Genomic DNA, 19071 nt, shown 5'->3' with positions numbered 1-19071 from the left:
AAAATGCTATCTTTTTTTCCATTGGATGGTTTGGGCTCCTTTGTCAAAAATCAAGTGCCCATAGGTGTGTGGGTTCATTTCTGGGTCTTCAATTCTATTCCATTGGTCTATCTGTCTGTCTCTGTACCAATACCATGCAGTTTTTATCACTATTGCTCTGTAATACTGCTTGAGTTCAGGGATAGCGATTCCCCTGAAGTCCTTTTTTATTGTTGAGGATAGTTTTAGCTATCCTGGGTTTTTTGTTATTCCAGATGAATTTGCAAATTGTTCTGTCTAACTCTTTGAAGAATTGGATTGGTATTTTTGATGGGGATTGCATTGAATCTGTAGATCGCTTTTGGTAAAATGGCCATTTTTACTATATTAATCCTGCCAATCCATGAGCATGGGAGATCTTTCCATCTTCTGAGGTCTTCTTCAATTTCTTTCTTCAGAGTCTTGAAGTTCTTGTTGTACAAATCTTTTACTTGCTTGGTTAAAGCCTGACCACTTTCCTAATCCAAGTCATGGCCACCTTTTACCTGGACCACTGGAATAGTCTCCTTCGCTCCTTGACCGTGGACTTTGCTGCTGTTCCACCTCACATTGCTGCCTGTGGATCAGTCCCAGTCAGCTCCCTGCTCAGACACAGTCCCCTCGGATCCTTTGGTACCGTTTTCTACTTTCTAACTTTACCATGAAGCCCAGCTTTTAGCTAGTGCAGAAGATTTCCCATTTCTGGTCACTTTCTGCTCATCTCTGCCCCAACCTTGCTCACACTGCCCTCTCCTTCTGACGTGTCCCCCACAATTACTTCTTTGGAGGTTTTTCTATCCTTCAAATCCCAGCTCTGAAGCCACACTTTTCCTGAACCCCCTGGTGGGAATTTCTTCTCTTTTTCCGAAACGCCCCTTTGCCTGGGAGATTGCGAGCACCCGTTCGTTACGAAGGAGACAGAGAACCTCGTTGGCCTTTGTTTCACTGAGTAAATCGGACTGCATGGGAGGCAGAGCACAGGGACCCTGGCTGAGCCCTCTCTGCTCAGTGAAATGTCTAGCTGTCATCTGCAGCGCTGCTCCCATAGGTGCTGGATGTAATGCAAAGCCCTGCTCTCCTGCCTTTGTTGATGGTGTGATCCCCATAGACAACTTTTTGGTAGGACCCTTGGGGTGGGGTGGAGGTCGAGATGAATATGGATGAGTACACACAGAACTTGCACACTGACCTCTTCACTGACCTGCAGGTTCGTGCACTCACGTATTAAAAGCTACCTACAGAGATGTGCAACAGGACTGTGGCCTGAATCTTCTGTTCTCACTGATGCCACAGAGGCACCTACCATGTGAAGCCTTGTGGCTTTACTGATACTCCATCTTCCCACCACTTTCTCTTTCCCTATAAGTACCCATTGGTATTTTATGATGGTCAATTTGATAGAGTCTAGACTCCCCTGGGAAGGGAGTCCCAATGAGGGACTGTCTAGATTGAGTCTAGACATGAGCATGTCTGAGGGAGATTGTCTTGATCCCATTGATTAGGGGGAGAGATGTGCCCACTTTAGGTGGCGTCATTCCCTCTTGGGGATCCTGGACTGTATAAGATTGGATAAGACAAACTTAGAATTAGCATGCAGCATCAACTCACTGCCTTCTGCTCTTCCTGTGAATATAATCTGACTAACTGCTTCACGTTCTTGCTGCCTGGACTTCCCAGCTGTAACCTGGAAATCGGGAGTCAAATTAACCTTTTCTTCCTCAAGTTGCTTTTGGCAGGGTATTTCAAGTTTGTTAGGAAACAAACCCAAGATGACATGCCAGCAATAGAGAAAATCCAGAAAGTCCACATCTCAGGGTATGCCCAGGTGAGTGAACCTATTCATCCCAACTCTCTCTCTCTCTCATTCCCACGCAAAGGAATGAAAAATGTCCCACACTGCTCCTGCCTGTAAGTTTGCCAAAGCTACAGACCGATAGCTAGTATGCACTGCCTGCCGGGGGAACAGACGTTCAGATGTGAGCGATGGTGTGGGTGCAGCTTGTCCTCCAGAGGATTCCTGTGTTAGATGCCCAGGCTCCACTATGTTAAGTGGTAGAGCTGTTAAGAGAAATCTGGGGAGCATTGTTTCCAGAAGGTAACTCTCGTGGGAACCCATACATTATTTCTTGCAAGGATCAGTTATAAAAACTTGTCTCTGGGGCTGGAGGGGCTCAGTGGCAGAATGAATACTGCATAGGGTTCTGGGCTGGAGTCCCAGGACTATTTAAAATAAAGAAGGCAACAGACTCCTGCCCTGTGGTCTGGCTTCCTGCCTTAAGACATGACCTTGCCTATGTGTGTGACACCATCCACAGGGGCCACACCAGAGCTGAGTTGATACCCGGGCACCATGCCTTTGAATCATCAGAATTTCTAACTTAATAGGCCTCCTTTTCTTTAAACTTACCTGGCATTGAGTATTTCATTAAAGTAACAAGAAACATGTTGATACAAATTATTGACTAAAACACAAAAGTAAGCTAGGCCTGATTCAGGTGCAAATTTGTGGTCCCAGCATTTAGGTGACTGAAGCAGGACGATCACAAGTTGATGGCCAGCCTGGGCTACATAGTAAGGCTTTGTCTTAAAAAAAAAAACAAAAACAAAATATATATGCTTGTGTGTGTGTTTATAATATATTGTATATATAATATGTTACATATAATAAAATAGGTTTCTGTCAAAGTGTGACGTGGACTTTCTAGTAATGAAAATATGTGTATTCTGGCTTGTGCATGTTTAATAAATGAACAAAAGCAGAGGAATGAAGAATCTAAAAGACTGCTCTCTACTTGGCAACATGCTGCTCCCCATAGAGAAGCTGACACCCCCCACCCCTATACATACACAAAGCAATGGCTTTACTTCCTGGGGCCTGTGGTGAGGGAGGGAAGAGTGGTGGAGGCCAAGGCCATGCTGAGCCCTCTGGGGTCCCAGATGGGAAGGAGTGGCTCCTTGGGGTGGGTATCACAAATGCCCGACTAGGAATGGATACGGAGACACATGGAGTCTGGCAGCCTTTGCAGAAGGAAGCAGAGTACCAAGGCCACCCAGGCTGCTAGTACAGGGTTCCTGAGATGGCCCCTCTTGGTGTCAACCTAACTACATTTGGAATTAAGTAAGACCCAAGTGGCCAAGCACACCTGTGAGGGACTTTTTTCCTTAACTAAATCATTTGAAGTGGGAAGATCCACTTCTAATCCAGATCTTTGAGGTGGGAAAATCCACCTTTAATCTGAGCTACAGTCTCTATTGGCAGCCTATATAAAGGACACAGAGGGAGCCTCTCTCTCTCTCTCTCTCTCTCTCTCTCTCTCTCTCTCTCTCTCTCTCTCTCTCTCTCTCTCTCCTCCCCTCTTCTCTCCTCTCCTCCCCTCCCCCTCTCTGTGTGTGGGGGGTGTGTGTGTGTGTGTGTGTGTGTGTGTGTGTGTGTGTGTGTGTCTGTGTGTCTGTGCGTGCACACGCGTTCTGGTGCTTGCTGGCCAGCCCATTCCCTCACTGGCATTAGAGCCGGCTTTTTCAGGATTCCAATATATACTGAAGTCCAGCTGAGAGATCCAGCCTCATGGACTGAACAACTGCTGGGTTCTTGGACCATCCACTCATAGGCATCCATTTTTGGGTTAGCTGGATCAAAGACTGTCAGCCATTCCAAGAAAGCCCCTTTATCTATAGAAATTCACCCTGACTAATGCAGTCTCTAAGGAGTGGCAAGGCTGTACCATGTATAGTAGGTGTCACCTGGCAAGAAAAGATACTGGAGGAGGGTCAGGAGATGGGCAATATTTAGAGAGAGACCGGAATTATATATGGCTGTTGAAGGCAAGGAAAGGCTGGGCACACACATGCATGTGTGTAAGTATGAATGAGTGTACAAGCCTGTGCATATATATGTATGTATATATGTACATGTACATGTATATGTATATGAATGAGTCTTCATGAATGTACATGCCTCTGTACATGATCATACATGCCTGTATGTATAAGTATGCATGCATGTGTATGCATGGCTTTGCACTACAGGCGTAGTCAAGGCTCACTCTAAGAATTGCCTAGTATTGGACAAATGAGAGAGAGCATATGTCTTGTGGTCCAGCTCTACAAAAATCCAGAAGGTGAGGTAGGCAAGGCCCAGGGAGGGGACAATCTACCCTTCAGCTCCAGATACTTGATTCTTCTTGACAAACATGGCGTCTGATGAACACAGACACGAGCGGGTGTGTAGAGGATAGCTTTCCCTGGAGTGGAACCCACAGGCTTGCTTTTGTACTTATGGGAATGATGATTCTGCTTTTACATGCGGTCTTTCCCTGAGGGGGAAGACAGGTGTCAGGGACAGAGTGCTGGGCTCAGTTCCCATAGACCAGCTGCAACCTGGGCAAGGACTCTGCCTACGCTGGGTGACGCTGTCATCCAGGGAGGGCCTGCTGATCTCTGCAGCCCTTTCCCATCTTACCTCAAACCCCGGACAACACTAGCACAATCTCCAAGAGTGGCACTTACCTCATAGTTAGGCTGTTGAAGAACCAGGTAGAGAAGCCCTGGGGGGAAAGGAGAGAAACTGAGAAAAGCCAGCTTGGGTTACTTTGCCTGACTTCGGGAACCCAGAGAGCAAAGGATTATGGGGGGAGGTCTCTCCCATAGAGGGAACTTTCTGGAATGGGGTAAGTACTAAGAGAGAGGTCTCCCTGGAAGTGAGTAGACATCCTTGCCATTCTGATACAGGGAATGGGGCCTGGAAGGAGGGCTGGAAGGACTCCTGGATGGACGGGTGCTGCTTCTTCCTGTTGCTTGTGTTTCCTCCTGAGAAATCCCCATGCCCCTACACATGCGGTCCAGTGCTGTTCATGAAATATGAGTTTACCTTCGACGATCAGCTGGCAAATGGGAAAATGGCCCCAAAGGAGCCATCCTCTTAAGAGGATGGACATGGGTGTTGGCAGAGGACTGTGTTGTGTCTTAATGCCATCTCTGATGCCACATACAGACAGCCTGAGAGCAAGGCCAGCTCAGATGAGAGTTGGCCCCAGAGGGACCCTGTTGTCAGTGCTGGACTTCCGGTATTTAGCTGTACCCGAAGCAGCTGTTTCTCTTGAATTTCCCTAAACTTGAGCCTTAAATGACCCTTTTGTTATAAAAACCAGTTTGAGCGAGCCTGGGCTCCTGCGTCTCAGTGTCTTGTTCCACTGAAGATGCCTTTCTCTTGGATCTTGCTGTCTGGAGTTTCTAGGTATTGGGGAAAGGCAACCTCAGCCATGGGAAGGTTGTGGGGATCCCTAAGAAGAGAGTCAGCTTAGGAAGGCTATCTGTGGGGTGGGCTGGGGTCTGTGGCTCTCAGTTGCAAGAGGTGACAGTCAATGAAGTGCCTCCGTGTGTTTAATTCCCTCCGGGATCCCAGAAGATTAACAAAAGCTTGGACAAGGTCACCTCTCTGGACTGACCCTGTTTCTGGTTGTGTACATCTTTTCTGTGAACTAGGCAGGCCCTCTGACAGGCAAACCTCTAGAACCAAGGGAGTGGAGAAAGGTTTCCCCTAAAAGGGAGCTGCAAGGGCAGGCAAAGAGAAAGTCAATTGTTCCCTTGGCACAAAGCCCACCTTCTAAGTTTGAGTATAAGGTGACATCCCCTCCCCTTTAAAGGCTCCTGTGTTGAAGGTTGGGTCCCAGCTGGTGGCACTACAAAGCTATGATTGTGCTAACGTCATTCATGGTTCAGTCCATTGATGGTCCTAGGTGAGTGGGCTGTTATGAGGTGAGGAGAAAGTAGGTCAGTGGGGCACACTTTTGAAGAGTGTATCTTGTTCCTCACCTCTCTGTCTCCTGCTCCTCAGTGGAGCAGTTAGCCGAGTACACACTGAGCCTAAACGAACCTCTCCCCACCGCCCCGTGGATTGTCAAGTTGTGACTAACACGATGCCCTTGAAGCCAACACTCCGCAGAAAAGTCAGTAACTGAAATACAGCCAGTGCGTGAGACTGTCCTTCTCCTCTTAGCCCACCCTACAGGGGAAGGGCCACCAGCTGCCAGGAGCCCACTCAACTAATGAGAATGAGTGACAACTTAGCAGAGTGGATGAGTCCCTGTCCCTACCCTCCACATCCTGTGACCCAGGGGTAACAAATGCCTGGCTTGCCTGAGCACTCCAGGGGGACCCACTTGGCTGAGAGCCTTCACCACTGTCACGACTACCTCCCTGCTCCTGCCCTCCTCCTCCTGCACAATGATTTGCCTTCGTAATTTTTCTCTTTTTCTTGATTGTTTATGATAAAGTCTTACTATAGCCCAGGGTGGCTTAGAACTTACTGGGGTGTCTAGATCGATGACAAGCTTCTTAGAAAGAAAAATAATATGTTCAGCACTGCAAAACATACACACCTAGTCACAGTGCAACGTGTCCAGAAATAAGCCTGTATACAATGCAAGGCCACTGTCACTGTCTTCCTTTGACCCTGAGCCCCCCAAGAGCCAGAATGACTCCCCTGAGGATTCATACACTAGATTGGGCACAGCCGGACAAGAGGAAGGCCTGGTCTCTTGAAGGGGTGGGCCACAGAAGAAATGTGCTCCCACCTACCACGCACAACAGATCTGTGCTGTGCTAATCACAACATGGGCTTGACCAGGTACTGGGATGCAGAGGTCACTAGGAGAAGCAGACACAGAGAGCTGGTTATGCAGGCAAGAGGTCATTCCAGGCAGGGTTAGGGATGTTAAAGGAATGCTTTCTCCTTGAGCAGAAAACACAAGTTCTGGACCCACACGGGTTGTTCAGGATCCCAGGGTGAGGAGACTCAGAAAAGGGTGGCTAGAGAAGAGGAGGGAGGAAATGCATGGAAGGTTCTGAGATGGGGAAGAGGCAACGTCCACTGTTGAGACACAGATTGGATGTGGAGCAAGGGAGCAACCCTTCAGGCTGTGGAAGGAAGACATCTGCAATGGGTTGGAAAAGCATTAGGAAGACACTGGAAGCAGGCACAGGAGAACCAGCGTCTTGGTTCACAGGTGTGGCTCTGGATGCAGATGGGAAATGGGTGAGATGGAAACAAGGGAGGCTCTCAAGGGATCACTCAGAGCTGCTGAAGCCACCCAGGCAAGAGACTGGTGGAGCCTGGGCAGGGCTAGTTGGGTTGAGACCATAAAAGCAACAGAACTTGGGAAAGGAACGGCCCATGCTCAGGTAAGAGCGAGGTGGAGGGAAAGGCTGAGATCAGGGATTAGAACTGACTGGAGGGTGTCATGGGATGCCTTAAGCCTATCGAATTCCTGCATTGGATTCGTGTGGCGCTACCTTGAAGGTGACTGGAGAGAACAGGCTGGAGAGGCCTTCAGGACTAGCAGGAAGGAAACATTTAGAGGTAGAAGCGTGGGGATGGCAGCAAGGTTTGGAGTGTGGAAGCCATGTCTCAGAGACAGGGAACATGGAGGCAGAGGGAAGGGGCTTGGGATAGTCAGGGGACCGTAACAGTGGAGGAGTCTGTAAAATGGACAGAGAGGTAGGGAAAAACAAAACCAGCATGCCATAGACCAAGTGGATCTGCCTTTTGAAGGCAGAAAGATCCACCACATGTGCCAAACTTTTTGACATCGTGATCTAGCACTGCCATCTACAAATCGGCCGGGCCATGTTCATAGCTATCCTGGGACACATGTGACCCCCAGCCCACAGTTTGGACACACCTCCCTTTCTGACAGACAGGCTAGGATGAGGACTGAAGAGAGACCAGAGGACATAGAGGCAGTGACCGAGGGCCACTGACGGCCTTGAGGCACTGGTGGAGTCAGGGGGTGATAACGTATTTGAGGAGTTGGGGAAGGGCGAGAGGTGAGGGAAAGGCCACTGTCTAGTCAGCAGACGATGTTGATGCACGCAGACAGTATGGCGGTCATGAGGAATACAGTTGCCTTGCCTCCTCTCTTCTCCATCAGATCTACGCTCAGATGTGTTCTGCCCAATTCCTGCCTGGTGTGTGCCACCCACACTGCTGCTCTCACCCTTCACTATCACAAGGACCCCCGTTTCCCATCATGCACTTGCCCTTGTCCTGTATACTATCCACCTGCTTATCTCCCAGCCCTGGAAGAAAGTACCCTGAGGCCCAACTTGGTCCATGGTGTCTATTGTCCATCTCCTGGTCCCAGTGGACACACCACAGGTACCCATGGAAACTGGTCAAACGAATGGCAAAGGCAGACGTCCACAGGAAAGAGAAAACAGAACACAGGCTGTGTTGGGCAGGGCCGGACAAGGCTGAGAATCCCCGAATAGTGAATGGAAGGCATTCTGGGATGATTAATATTTTCATATTTCTGGTGGGAAAACGGAATCTGGGAGGTGGAAGAAGCAATTACTACTCTGTGCACCATGACTGCCTGCCCAAGGCTGGAGTCCCTTGGGGCCCAGACAACGTCTAGCACTCACCTTGTCCCTGCGTTCTGCCTCCAAGTAAATCTCTGAGGGGGATGACTTCTCACTTTGCTCTCCGTAGATCAGCGAGGTTAGGCTGGCCGCCAGGAAGGGTGGCAGAGAGATAGAAAAAGAGACAAGGTTCTCAGGCATCTGCCCCACTCCCTCTAGGTTCTCCAGGTAAGGGACAGGGGCTGCTCTTTCCCATGGCTTTGAGCTGCAGGCCTCAGCTCTAAGCTGGACACACGGCTCTGGATATAGACAGAACCCCTGCTGCAGGGTGCATAATGAACTTTGGGAGTCAGGGTTCCAGAAAGTCTAAGACCAGACACAAACATGGCTTTGTGCCCAGTGATGGCTGCCCTTCCCATTCCTGTCCCTTCATCGAGGTCAATGCAGGGGCAAAGGCGAGGGACAGGATGCCATTCGCTGATGAGACTTCCTGCAGCTTCAGCAGGAGACTAGGCAGTGTCTCCCAGGGGAGTAGGGCTCTCCCCACCCTGTCCCCCCTTTACCTGTCATTGTGTATCAGCAGAGCCAGGCGCCCGTAGTCCCACGCAGCTTTCCGGAGGAAGGAGTAAACCAAGACGACGCACTGCAGACCCAGAAAAGCAAGTGGAGCGGGAGACTTCGCACATGCCCTCCTCTGCACCGGCCCCCTTCATTCCCACGGGGGAACACCCTATCCCTGAAATCTACAGAGCCCACCCATATCAGGTAAGTTGTGGCTTGGGAAGAGCTGTCCCTTTGAACTGGGCATTTCCTGACCCAGAGTAGAGAGATGGTCAGCTTGTTGAAGGGACGAGCCGAGGATGTGTGTTTGGAGTCATTAGAACGAGAAAACCCCCACGGCAGCATCAGCAAGGGGACAGAGAAGGAAGGCCCTGAAGGCAGGCTTTTCTCTTATGGTATAGAGAGAGCCTTAGAAACTCTGCCTGCCTTCCAACCCCAAAGCTCTTCCAGCTGGGCCACCTAGGCTGCACTATCACTGTGGCTAGTGTGCTTTGAACTAGGATCCCCACTGTATCCCTTGTCAGAGCTGCACAGTGGCTCCTGGCTAAGACCTCCCTGTGTCTCTCCCACGGCAACCAGGACTTACCACCCATAAGATGATGTTAAGTAACAGCACAGTGGGGATCCCCCCAAAGGGCTGCCCCTGAAGGACAGTGCTCCGGGACTGGAAACACTCATTTGCCGTCATGTTTCGAAACTTTTGGCCCATGCTTTCTGGAGAAGCAGTCATCCTGGGCACACGTAGGCTCCCAGCCAGGTAGAAGGTCTCAGTTGGACTCTGGGACTACTCCCCACTCTGCAAAACACATAAAGCTGCTGGGGAGTACGGGGACATGCACCAAGGACGCTAGTCAACGGGGGTTGTGAAACCCAGGGGCTAATGTTGGGTTTAGAACTATGACATCACAGGAGAAGAGCTGGCCCATTCCGTGGCACCAGGCTTATGCCACGAGGTTACAACAGTGTAAACGTCAGGGCTCTGCAGACAGAGTTCCAACTCCCTGAGTGATTCCTTATTTTGTACTGCTTGACCTAGGGTAATGAAGACCCTAAGGTTGCAGAATGCCCGGTGCAGAGGATGGTTCAATGACTTCCTGTCTGATGTAATTTATTATGTGCGTGTATCTTTGGTGTGTGTGTGTGTACGCATACAAGCGCACACCAGTGGACAACCTTAAGTGTCACTCTCAGGAAGGCTTTATCTTTTGAGACAGGGTCTCTCATTGGCTTAGAGCCCACCAATTAGGTTAAACAGGCTACCCAGCCGATCCCAGAGGGTTCCTGTTTCTACCTCTCCAGCGTGGGGATGACAACCACAGGTCACTACACCTGACACTCTTATGTGTGTCCTGAGGATTAAACTTGGGTCCTCACGCTTTCTAGGCAAACACTTTGCTGGCTAAGCCGCCTCCCTAGCTGGTAAACTACCTGTCTTACCTTGTCTTGGAACCAAGAAGACCAGCACCTGCCCAGGTCTGCCCTCATTCAGTGCGGCTGGGCATCCTGGTAAGCCCTAGATGCAAAGCCAGTTACAAGCAGACCTCACCCTACCCCGGAGTCTCTTCATTCTCATTCAAGAGAGGGCTCAGGGGCTGGAGAGATGGCTCAGTGGTTAAGAGCACTGACCGCCCTTCCAGAGGTCCTGAGTTCAATTCCCGCAACCACATGGTGGCTCACAACCACAGTAACAGCAATGAGATCCGATGATCTGGAGTGTCTGAGGACATTGATGGTGTACTCACATACATAAAATAATAATTTTTTTAAAAAAGAGAAGGCTTAATTAATTAATTAATTAATTAATTAATTCAAATACTTTGTGACCAATTGCTTTGTGCCATACTTGTGCTGGCTGCACCTCAGTGATTGTGGAGAATAAAGAGCCCTCCTTCATGGTGGCCTAGAGGGGAGAAACATACAAGGGAAGGACCAGTAACCACTGTGGGTACAAGCCACCCTTTGGCTTGTGTTGGAAAGCACCCTCCTTAAACAGAGACAAAAGTCCCCCAGTGTGTTGAGGGACAGACTCTTTGGCTAGGCAAGGGATGAAGAGGAGGGGTCCTAGAGGCATAAGGTCACCTAAGTTTTAAAGAATCCTTTTAATTGGGGGTACAGAGATAAAGTAGGGACAAATCAGCAAAGAGAGGACAAGGACTCTTGGGGTCCAGACAGTGGGAATCTGGGCAGGGCTGGAGGGTGGTGAGGAGCAGCCAGACACTTAGAACACAGTGCCAGTCAGAGCTCCTAGTGGGCTGAGTGGGGAAGATGAAAGATAGAGAAGCCAGGATGATCCTGCGGTTTTAGCTCAAGAAACTGAAAAAACTAAAATGGGGTTTCTGTTGCTGGCTGGAAAGATGGGGAAGAGGGCTGACAGCAGTAGTTTGGATGGACAAGTTAAGACAGTGGGTCTGGATCCAGAAGACAGCCTGGAGACATCACCGTGAGTCAAAAGCTATCAGCATAAGCAGCTCTCGGAGGCAAAGGACCAGCTCACTGGAGGAGACAAGAGAGGGGTCGGGGCAGAAGCCAATGACTGGAGAACAGTGGATAACTGTCCCAAGGAGAGATGCCACAACCCAGACATGGCTTTAGTGGCACCAAGCAGGAGCCTGAGTGCTGTAAGAAAGAGTGAAAAGGACTGCTCACATGACAGGCCACCACCAGGGAGAACTCCAGGAGGTGAGGAGGCTGAGAATTGGGGTGCCGTTGCACTTCGTAGGTTCTGTGACACCAGAGCTCAGCTCTGACAACTGCTCCATGCCCAGTGATCTTGAGTAAGGCACCAGAGCTCTCTATGCCTTGGTTTCTTTGTCTGTCACACGAGGATGGTGACAGCAGTTGCCACGCTCCACAGCGTCTAGAGAGTTGAGATTTGTGGGCCCTACAGAGCAATGACCGGAACGTGGGAAGCAGCATGCAAAGTCTGTAACAGGAGATGTGGATGTGAGGTCCCTGAGGGTCCAGGGCTGTCATCGCAGGAGCTGGGAAGGATGGGAGGTGGGGATGAAGGAGAAAAGAGAGCAGAGGATGAGGCGGTCTGGGAACCGAGCTAAATAGCAAAAGTAGCTTTGACCGTAGATCAGTGCTGCTCTGAACCTTGGTGGAAGGAGCTTCCTTTTGCGGTGGGCAGCAGGCAGCATGCAGCCAGAGTGCTGCGACCAAGCGGCTGCTGACCACTGAGCCCCAGATGGGACATTTATATCAACTAGCCTGCCCCTCAAGGTTCAGAAAACATTGTAGAAGATGAGGGTGGGGAAGGGCTGTAAAATGTGGTCCTCTGGATGCAAGATGGGCAGTGCACCCATTAGTACACAACAGCTATGGTCACTCTGTAATGCCTGCACAAAATCAAGACAGTCAACATTCCAGCATGGCAGGCCTCGCCTCTAGCTAAAGAGCTATTGGCAATTGGCGGCTCCTGGAAGAGGGGAAGTCATCTTTTCTCACGGGTGTGTCACCGGTAGGCAGCCCATGCTCTGGTGAGCCGTCCCAGGTCCATGTGTATGCAGGAAGCAGTGATAGGGCTCAGTTTTATTTTTAAAGAGGCTATGAAGACAAAGAATGACAGCTTTAGGAGGTCCCAGAGCGAGCTGAGGGGGGATTTGGGGTGAACAGGATCAAGATACAGTGTATGCACTTGCAAAGAAGCAAAAGTATTCTTTTAAATAGCCAGGGTTGAAGGCACAATGAGCTTCACCTTGAGATGGAAAAGATAAAAATTCACATTCCTACCCTCCCAGTTAGTGTCTAACTGTCTAGTGCCCTCTGTGCCTTCTGCTTCCCTCTCATTCTAATGAGGTGCCCTGGGTTTTACTGTCTACTCAAGCTCATCTGCTAATCCATCGTACTTGGCACTGAACACGAAGTATGTCCGTCAAAAGCCTGAACAGCCGCATGACAGCACAGCATCCCCAGGGTAAGAGGAGCAGCCAAGTGAACCATCCCTAGTTTGAGGTCGGCGCCTACAGGAAGCTACAGTTCTAACAGTGGCCACTTGGGGGAGCTCATGTCAAAGCAGAAGGTATTGGAAGTTGACACCCACCCATGCCCACACCCACCCACAAGTCTTAGGAGACATTTCCCACCTGAGGCAGCTCTCCAAGGAAGGTCCACGTCAGATCTTAGGCATCCACTCAGCTACAGTTTGCTGTGAAAGAACAGATGTGGTGGCGAAATCACCTTAGGGCCTTCTGCCCAAACCCCTTTATCCGGGATGTCTGCCTCATTCTATCGCTTGTCTTTCTGTCTCTTTTATTTATTCATTTCTAAAGATTTTTTTTAATTACAGGGAGAATACTGTACACAGGAGTGCAAGTGCCCGTAGGCCAGGAGAAAGCATCAGACCCCCTAAAGCGGGAGTTTCTGGCAGTGCGAACCACCCATTGAGACATCTCTCTAGATCCTTGCTGGTTTCCTTCAAAGGGAAACCATTTTTGACTTTTGACTATGTGACCTCCAAGCCGAGACGCGAAGGTGCAGGAGTTAGCACCAAGCAGTGGGGAAGGGCGGGCAGAGGGGACCATATTCACAAAGGCCCATGGGGGAGACTGACTATAACATTTTCAAGAAGTTAAAATAAACTCTGGCTAGAGAGTGGGACGGGTCACTGGTTTGCCCTTCCACGCATCCAACAAGATAGATCTGGGTCTGGAGAGATGACTTAGGGGTTAAGAGCACTTGCCGTTCTCCCAGAGGACCTGCCTGGAAGGTCCACAAACATCTGTAATCCCAGTTTCTGGGGTTTCCACCAGGCACACTCGTGCACAGAAAATTAGAAACACTGAAACAAGAGAAATCTATTTCATCAGATTCTTCTCTTGCCAAGCCCCATGCAGACCCTGAGGTTCAAACATGGCATCCTCCTCGGGGAATTTATAGCTTTTAGGATTTGGAGAGAGGATTGCTGTTGGCCTAGTGGTGGGAAGACCCTCAGCTATGAGGTCCCAACATAAGCTTGGACTGTGGTGGGGTTCCACCCAGCCATCGGGTCAGTTCAGGGTTTCAGCTCCAGCTCTGGCCTGCAGGGCAGGTGTGGGAGGGGAGGGGAGAGAAGTTTACCTCTCCCACCTTGCCACCCCAGCTCTCTAGCAGCAGGCAGAGGCAGCGAGAAGGCTGTTGCCAAGGAAACCTAAAGTAGCACCCAGCCTTTTTCCATATACCGTTTCCATCCTAGGCCTGCATTCTTCATTTCATCCATAACCCAAAAGGCAAAACCCCGCCCAGATGTGGCTCTAAGCTAGCTCTGGTGTGTATGGGGGAAGACCAGAAAACTGAAGGGTTAGCTCTTTTGGATATCCAAGCATGAGCCCTGTTAAGAATGAAGCTTGAGGGGCTGGAGGGATGGCTCAGCAGTTAAGAGCAATAGCTGCTCTTCCAAAGGTCCTGAGTTCAATTCCCAGTAAGCACATGGTGGCTCACAACCATCTGTAATAGGATTGAATACCCTCTTCTGGGGTGCATGAAGAGAGCATAGTCGTGTGCGTGTGTGTGTGTGTGTGTGTGTGTGTGTGTGTGTGTGTGTGTGTACAGTCGTATACATAAGAAAGATACAGATACATGAATAAATCTTTAAAAGAGGTTTAAAGACTGTACTCTGTATATACCCAAGACTTAAAAACAAAATGAAACTTGGATCGGGCAATGGTGACGGGAACCTTTAATCCCAGTACTTGGAAGGCAGAGGCAGGTGGATCTCTTTGAGTTTGAGGCCTGCTTGGTCTACAGAGTGAGTTCCAGTGCAGCCAAGAAACCCTGTCTTAAAAGGCGGGGATGGGGGGGAGGGAGGAAGAGGAAGAGGAAAAGGAAGAGGAAGAGAAGGTGATACTTGAAGAAACCCCTGAGGACACTAGAGATACATATGGCTGGTCACATGGAGCACACTTAGAGTAGCAGGTACTGAGGAACAGGACTCTTAGGACACACATTTCACAGCACGGGACAAAGAACTGTTCGAGATAATGGGGTAGAATTTGGCTACCCAAAGCCAGAACATCTCATTTGGGCTGGGTCTGTCATAGTGACCCTCAGCGGCACCCTCACCTCTCCGAGCCTCAGGTTCAGCACCTGGAAGGTGGTCATGATGGCTGCACAGCTCCACAGGTTACTGTGACAATGCAGACATGTGGTTCGTACAATCCCTTGTGCGGGGATGAGAACCTCAGGATTACCAGTGCCATCGCCAAGCTATTGGCTCCTCTGAGATGGTGCTGAGGAATCTCTACTCCTCCTTGCCACCCATTCGACTTGGGGACAGGAACGAGGAGAGACACAGAGAAGAGAGGGTCTACTATTCCTTAAACTGCAGTCATTGTCTTTATGCTTTCCATGAACAAAAACCAAATTACACCCTCGATTTGGGCCAAGGAGAGACAGGAGGGGTGGTGAGAATGCTGGTCTGTGAGGCGGGTGCCCTCTGTGGGTGCACACCTTGTCTGGTGGGAGAGGGAATAGCTCTCTCCTGCCCACACTCTCCTATCTTGCCTTCCACTGTCAAAAGCAGGATGTGCTGCTTTTCTGGGTCTTCTAATTCTGAGCCATCCTCAGCAACTCAGGAACGGTATCAAAAAGAGCTGGCTTTGCCTTCAACTCCATCTTCCCTCCCTGTCTCCCTCCAGGCATCCAGGCCCACTGCTGTCTAACGAGCCAAGCCGGCTCTCTGCTCTCCACTTCCCGATGATCCAGACATTGCAAGAGCAAATCTCAGGAGTGATTTCAGAATTAAAGTGGTCTGTAGGGAGAAGGGAAGGCCGTGGGAATGGCTCAGGGGTTAAGAGCACTTGCTGCCCTTCCAGAGATCCAAGTACCCATGTTGGACATCTCACAACTGTTTGTAACTCTAGATCTGATCTCTCTCCCTCTTCTGGCCTCCACGGGACCTCAAACTCATGTTCACATATGCCTGCACAGGTACACACAAGGACATATAATTAGAAATAAAGTCAAAATTTTTTTAAAGGTGGTCTAAGGAGTTCTGGGGAGGTGCCAACTTATTGATCGCTAACATTTGTCGAGCATTAGCTCTGGGCCAATCTATTCCATTTAAGGTTACTTCATTTAACCCTCATCAGGACCTCAGGGCCCCAGACCAGAAACAGCAAAGCCCAGTGAGCTTAAACAAGTCATGGGCCTATCAAGAGGCAGAGCTTGTCCTCAAGCCTGAGTGTTTCACTGCCGTCCGCTGGGGTGACAGTATTGACAAAGATGGCAGAAAGGGGACCTTGCCTGAGCCCCAGTCTATGGGTATAAAGCTTTCCCAGATTCTCAGGATGATGCAGTGTAAACATGGTGGACATAATCAGAGGTCTAAGCTGGGCCCTGAAGCTATCCAGCTGAGTCTCTCAGTGCTGCCCAAGGCTCAGTCACTATCAACCTTCCCACACCCAATCAATCAGCAGGAACAGGCACACACACACACACACACACACACACACACACACACACACACACACACACACACACACACACATCAGCACCACCACCACCCGGTGCATAAATTTGTACCTCCTGCCTGTCCCCACCCACCACCTGGCCCTCTGGGTCTTTTCAGTAACTGTTACCTTTAGCTAACAAGAGGAAAGATTATCCCCCCTGTTCGAAACAAATGAGTTTTGTGTCGTGTAAACTCCTCCTAGCTCCACTTGCCTTTGGCTCTCCTCCTCTCCCCGCCATCACCCTTTTCTGGGAGGGCAGCTTGGTGCATGAGGCTTGCTCTTGTTGCTAGTAGGAGCAGAGTTGTAGGAGAGTTGCAGGAACTAGGGGTTCTGCTTCACAGCCCTGCACACATGCCTTGCCAGCTGGCCGTCAATCTCGCCCCGAGTTGAGCCTGTCCTTGCTCCAAAGTGTCCTTCATCTCCCAAGACTTCATGACCAAGGACATTGTGTTCAATGTACAATGTGATGGAGCTGAATCTCCTGAAGGCTCAGACACTGACCTAAGCTTGCGAGCGGGCAGATTTGAGGTGAGAACCTGGACCTTCTGGACCCCATTCAGGATCCTCAGTGGCCTCTCAGTCTTGTGGAGCAAGGTAGGGGCTTTGAATCAGCTGGAGGTGTTTGGAGAGCACAGAGACCCCTGTCCTTACCAGTAAGCCAGTTAAGGACAGATGGAGGGACACCCTCAAAGATTCCCTTGGGCTGGGCTCTGTTCCCTCTTCTTTGGTGAAGAGGAAGGGACACTTTGCCACAGATTCATGCCTCCTGGGGAGAGCTGGTGCACAGAAAAGCAAGCATCAAAGAAGCTTCCTGATCCGAGGTTGCAGAGAGCAGATGGGGAGCCCTGGGCCTCCAGGAACAGCCCTCCTGACAGACGTGCTTTGTCTATTGGATCAGTTCTGCTCTTCTGAGCATCCAGTCTTCCATCCCAGTCATTTGGGAAGCATCATAAATCCTGGTTTGGATTTAATATGCATATACAGCTTTAAAAAATCCTGAAAATTCTTAAGGGTGTTTTTATGTCCTGCACAAAGGCCAGCTAGAGTCTGTTCTGTCATCTTGAAGAGAGGAATCTTGAGCCTGAAGAGCCCAAGAGACTGGCTAGGTCAGGGAGCTAATGGCATGGAAGGGGAAATGAGTCCCATGAGAAAGACACGTCAGCCCCCTCTGAATCACGCTGCTCTGAACCACACTCAAGACAAAACAGCATTGAAAAACCCCAGGCTCAAGACAGAAGTTAGTGGGGGAGAGGGAAAACTATGCTGGAATCCAACTCCAGGCTTGAGTGGGCGTGGCTTCAGATGGAGAGAGGGGAGGAGAGGGGGCAGATTTGAGTGACAGGAAAGGAGTGATCTCTAACCACCATTCATGCCTCAGAAGCAGCCTAAGAGCCACGGCCTAAGCAGCAAGAGTCAGTGCTCCATTCTACAGGTAGATAAACTGAGGCCAAGTACTAGCCCAGAGTTACAAAGCTGGACGGAAAACAAGGCAGAAAGAGGGATGAAGTGGCCACTCTAGTCAAGGCTGGAAGTTATATAAACTGACTTTCCACCTACCTCACTCAGACCTTACAGGGGTGGCTCTCCTTGATGGAAAGGTTCCCTCTCTTGTCCTCAGACTCTTGTCAGTTCAACCCAAGTGAGCCATCATGGCCGTGTCCAAGTTAGACAGGGCAGGAGGTGAAGCAATGGGGATATCACAGACATCAGACCTCTAGAGGCTGGGCAGCAGCTTGGGTGACAACCTGTTTGTGTTCATATAATGTCTGCTTGTGGGGGGGAGGGGGAGGAGAAGGAGGAAGAGGAGGAGGAGGGGGAGGGAGGGAGGGAGAGAGAGAGAGAGAGAGAGAGAGAGAGAGAGAGAGAGAGAGAGATGCTGGTCATGGTGGTACATGCCTTTAAATCCCTGCACTCAGAAGACAGATGCAGGTGGATCTTTGAGTTCAAGGCCAGCCTGGTCCACAGAGCATGTTTCAGGGCAGGCGGAACTACACAAAGAAACTCTGTCTCAAAAAAACAAAAATAAAAAAATAAAATAACCAAATCAAACCAAAACCAAATCAAAAACCAAAACCAAACCAAACTAAACCAGAAGAACGGCAGGATGGACTGATGTTCTAAAACAAGTGTCCTGATTTTTGTTTTTGTCTTTTTTTTTTTTTAATTTAAGGAATAAAGAGCAACAGCAGGAAACCCTTAACATTACAGCTCTTTCCGAGGTCTCTAAATCTTTTCTGGTTTAAAATAAACCCGAAGCTAAGTGAGCATGCTCTGTTGTACACGGTAGTTTAAAGGGAACATCGTTGGCTTCCCTTCATCAAATCCCTTGCTGCCTCTCAGGTCCTCTAACGCTGCCAGATCTAACTGCAGCTTGTCAATGGGGAAGGGGTCTCTGTGCAGGCCACCGGTGGCTTTAGGAAGCTGCCCACTCAGGCAGATGGTCAAGCCACCATCTCTTCTTTCCACCCGACCCCCTCATAACCAGATGGCCTTTGCTCTCGAAGACCTGAGCATTCTCTGGCCCGCGGGCTCTCCATCCCCATTAAGAATGCCCTGTTAGGAGTCAGATCAACTCTGCATTCCCAGGCTGCCCTCCTGGAAGTTCCCATGTCTCCTCCATTCCTACAGCAGCACTCGACCCAGAGTTCTCCCCCACGCAGTGCTAAGAAGAATGCGGCATGTTCTTTCTCTCAGTTCTTTCTCT

The 19071-nt window shown here is 49.9% G+C and overlaps 1 protein-coding gene across 1 annotated transcript in view; it reads right to left on the bottom strand.

Moving 5' to 3' along the window:
* The window catches only part of Tmem63c (transmembrane protein 63C), a 70455-nt gene that overhangs the window by 32416 nt on the left and 18968 nt on the right, over positions 1–19071 (bottom strand). The window contains exons 3-6 of the mRNA XM_032908204.1: positions 9524–9733; positions 8940–9019; positions 8440–8521; positions 4525–4562 (exon numbers count right to left, since the gene is read on the bottom strand). Coding sequence (XP_032764095.1) covers positions 4525–4562; positions 8440–8521; positions 8940–9019; positions 9524–9667 — 344 coding nt within the window. The 5' untranslated portion in view covers positions 9668–9733. The remainder of the gene's footprint in view (positions 1–4524; positions 4563–8439; positions 8522–8939; positions 9020–9523; positions 9734–19071) is intronic.

Source organism: Rattus rattus, chromosome 7, assembly GCF_011064425.1.
Source record: "Rattus rattus isolate New Zealand chromosome 7, Rrattus_CSIRO_v1, whole genome shotgun sequence".
In the NCBI taxonomy this organism is placed as follows: Eukaryota; Metazoa; Chordata; class Mammalia; order Rodentia; family Muridae; genus Rattus; species Rattus rattus.
This window is presented reverse-complemented; position numbering and strand designations above follow the sequence as displayed.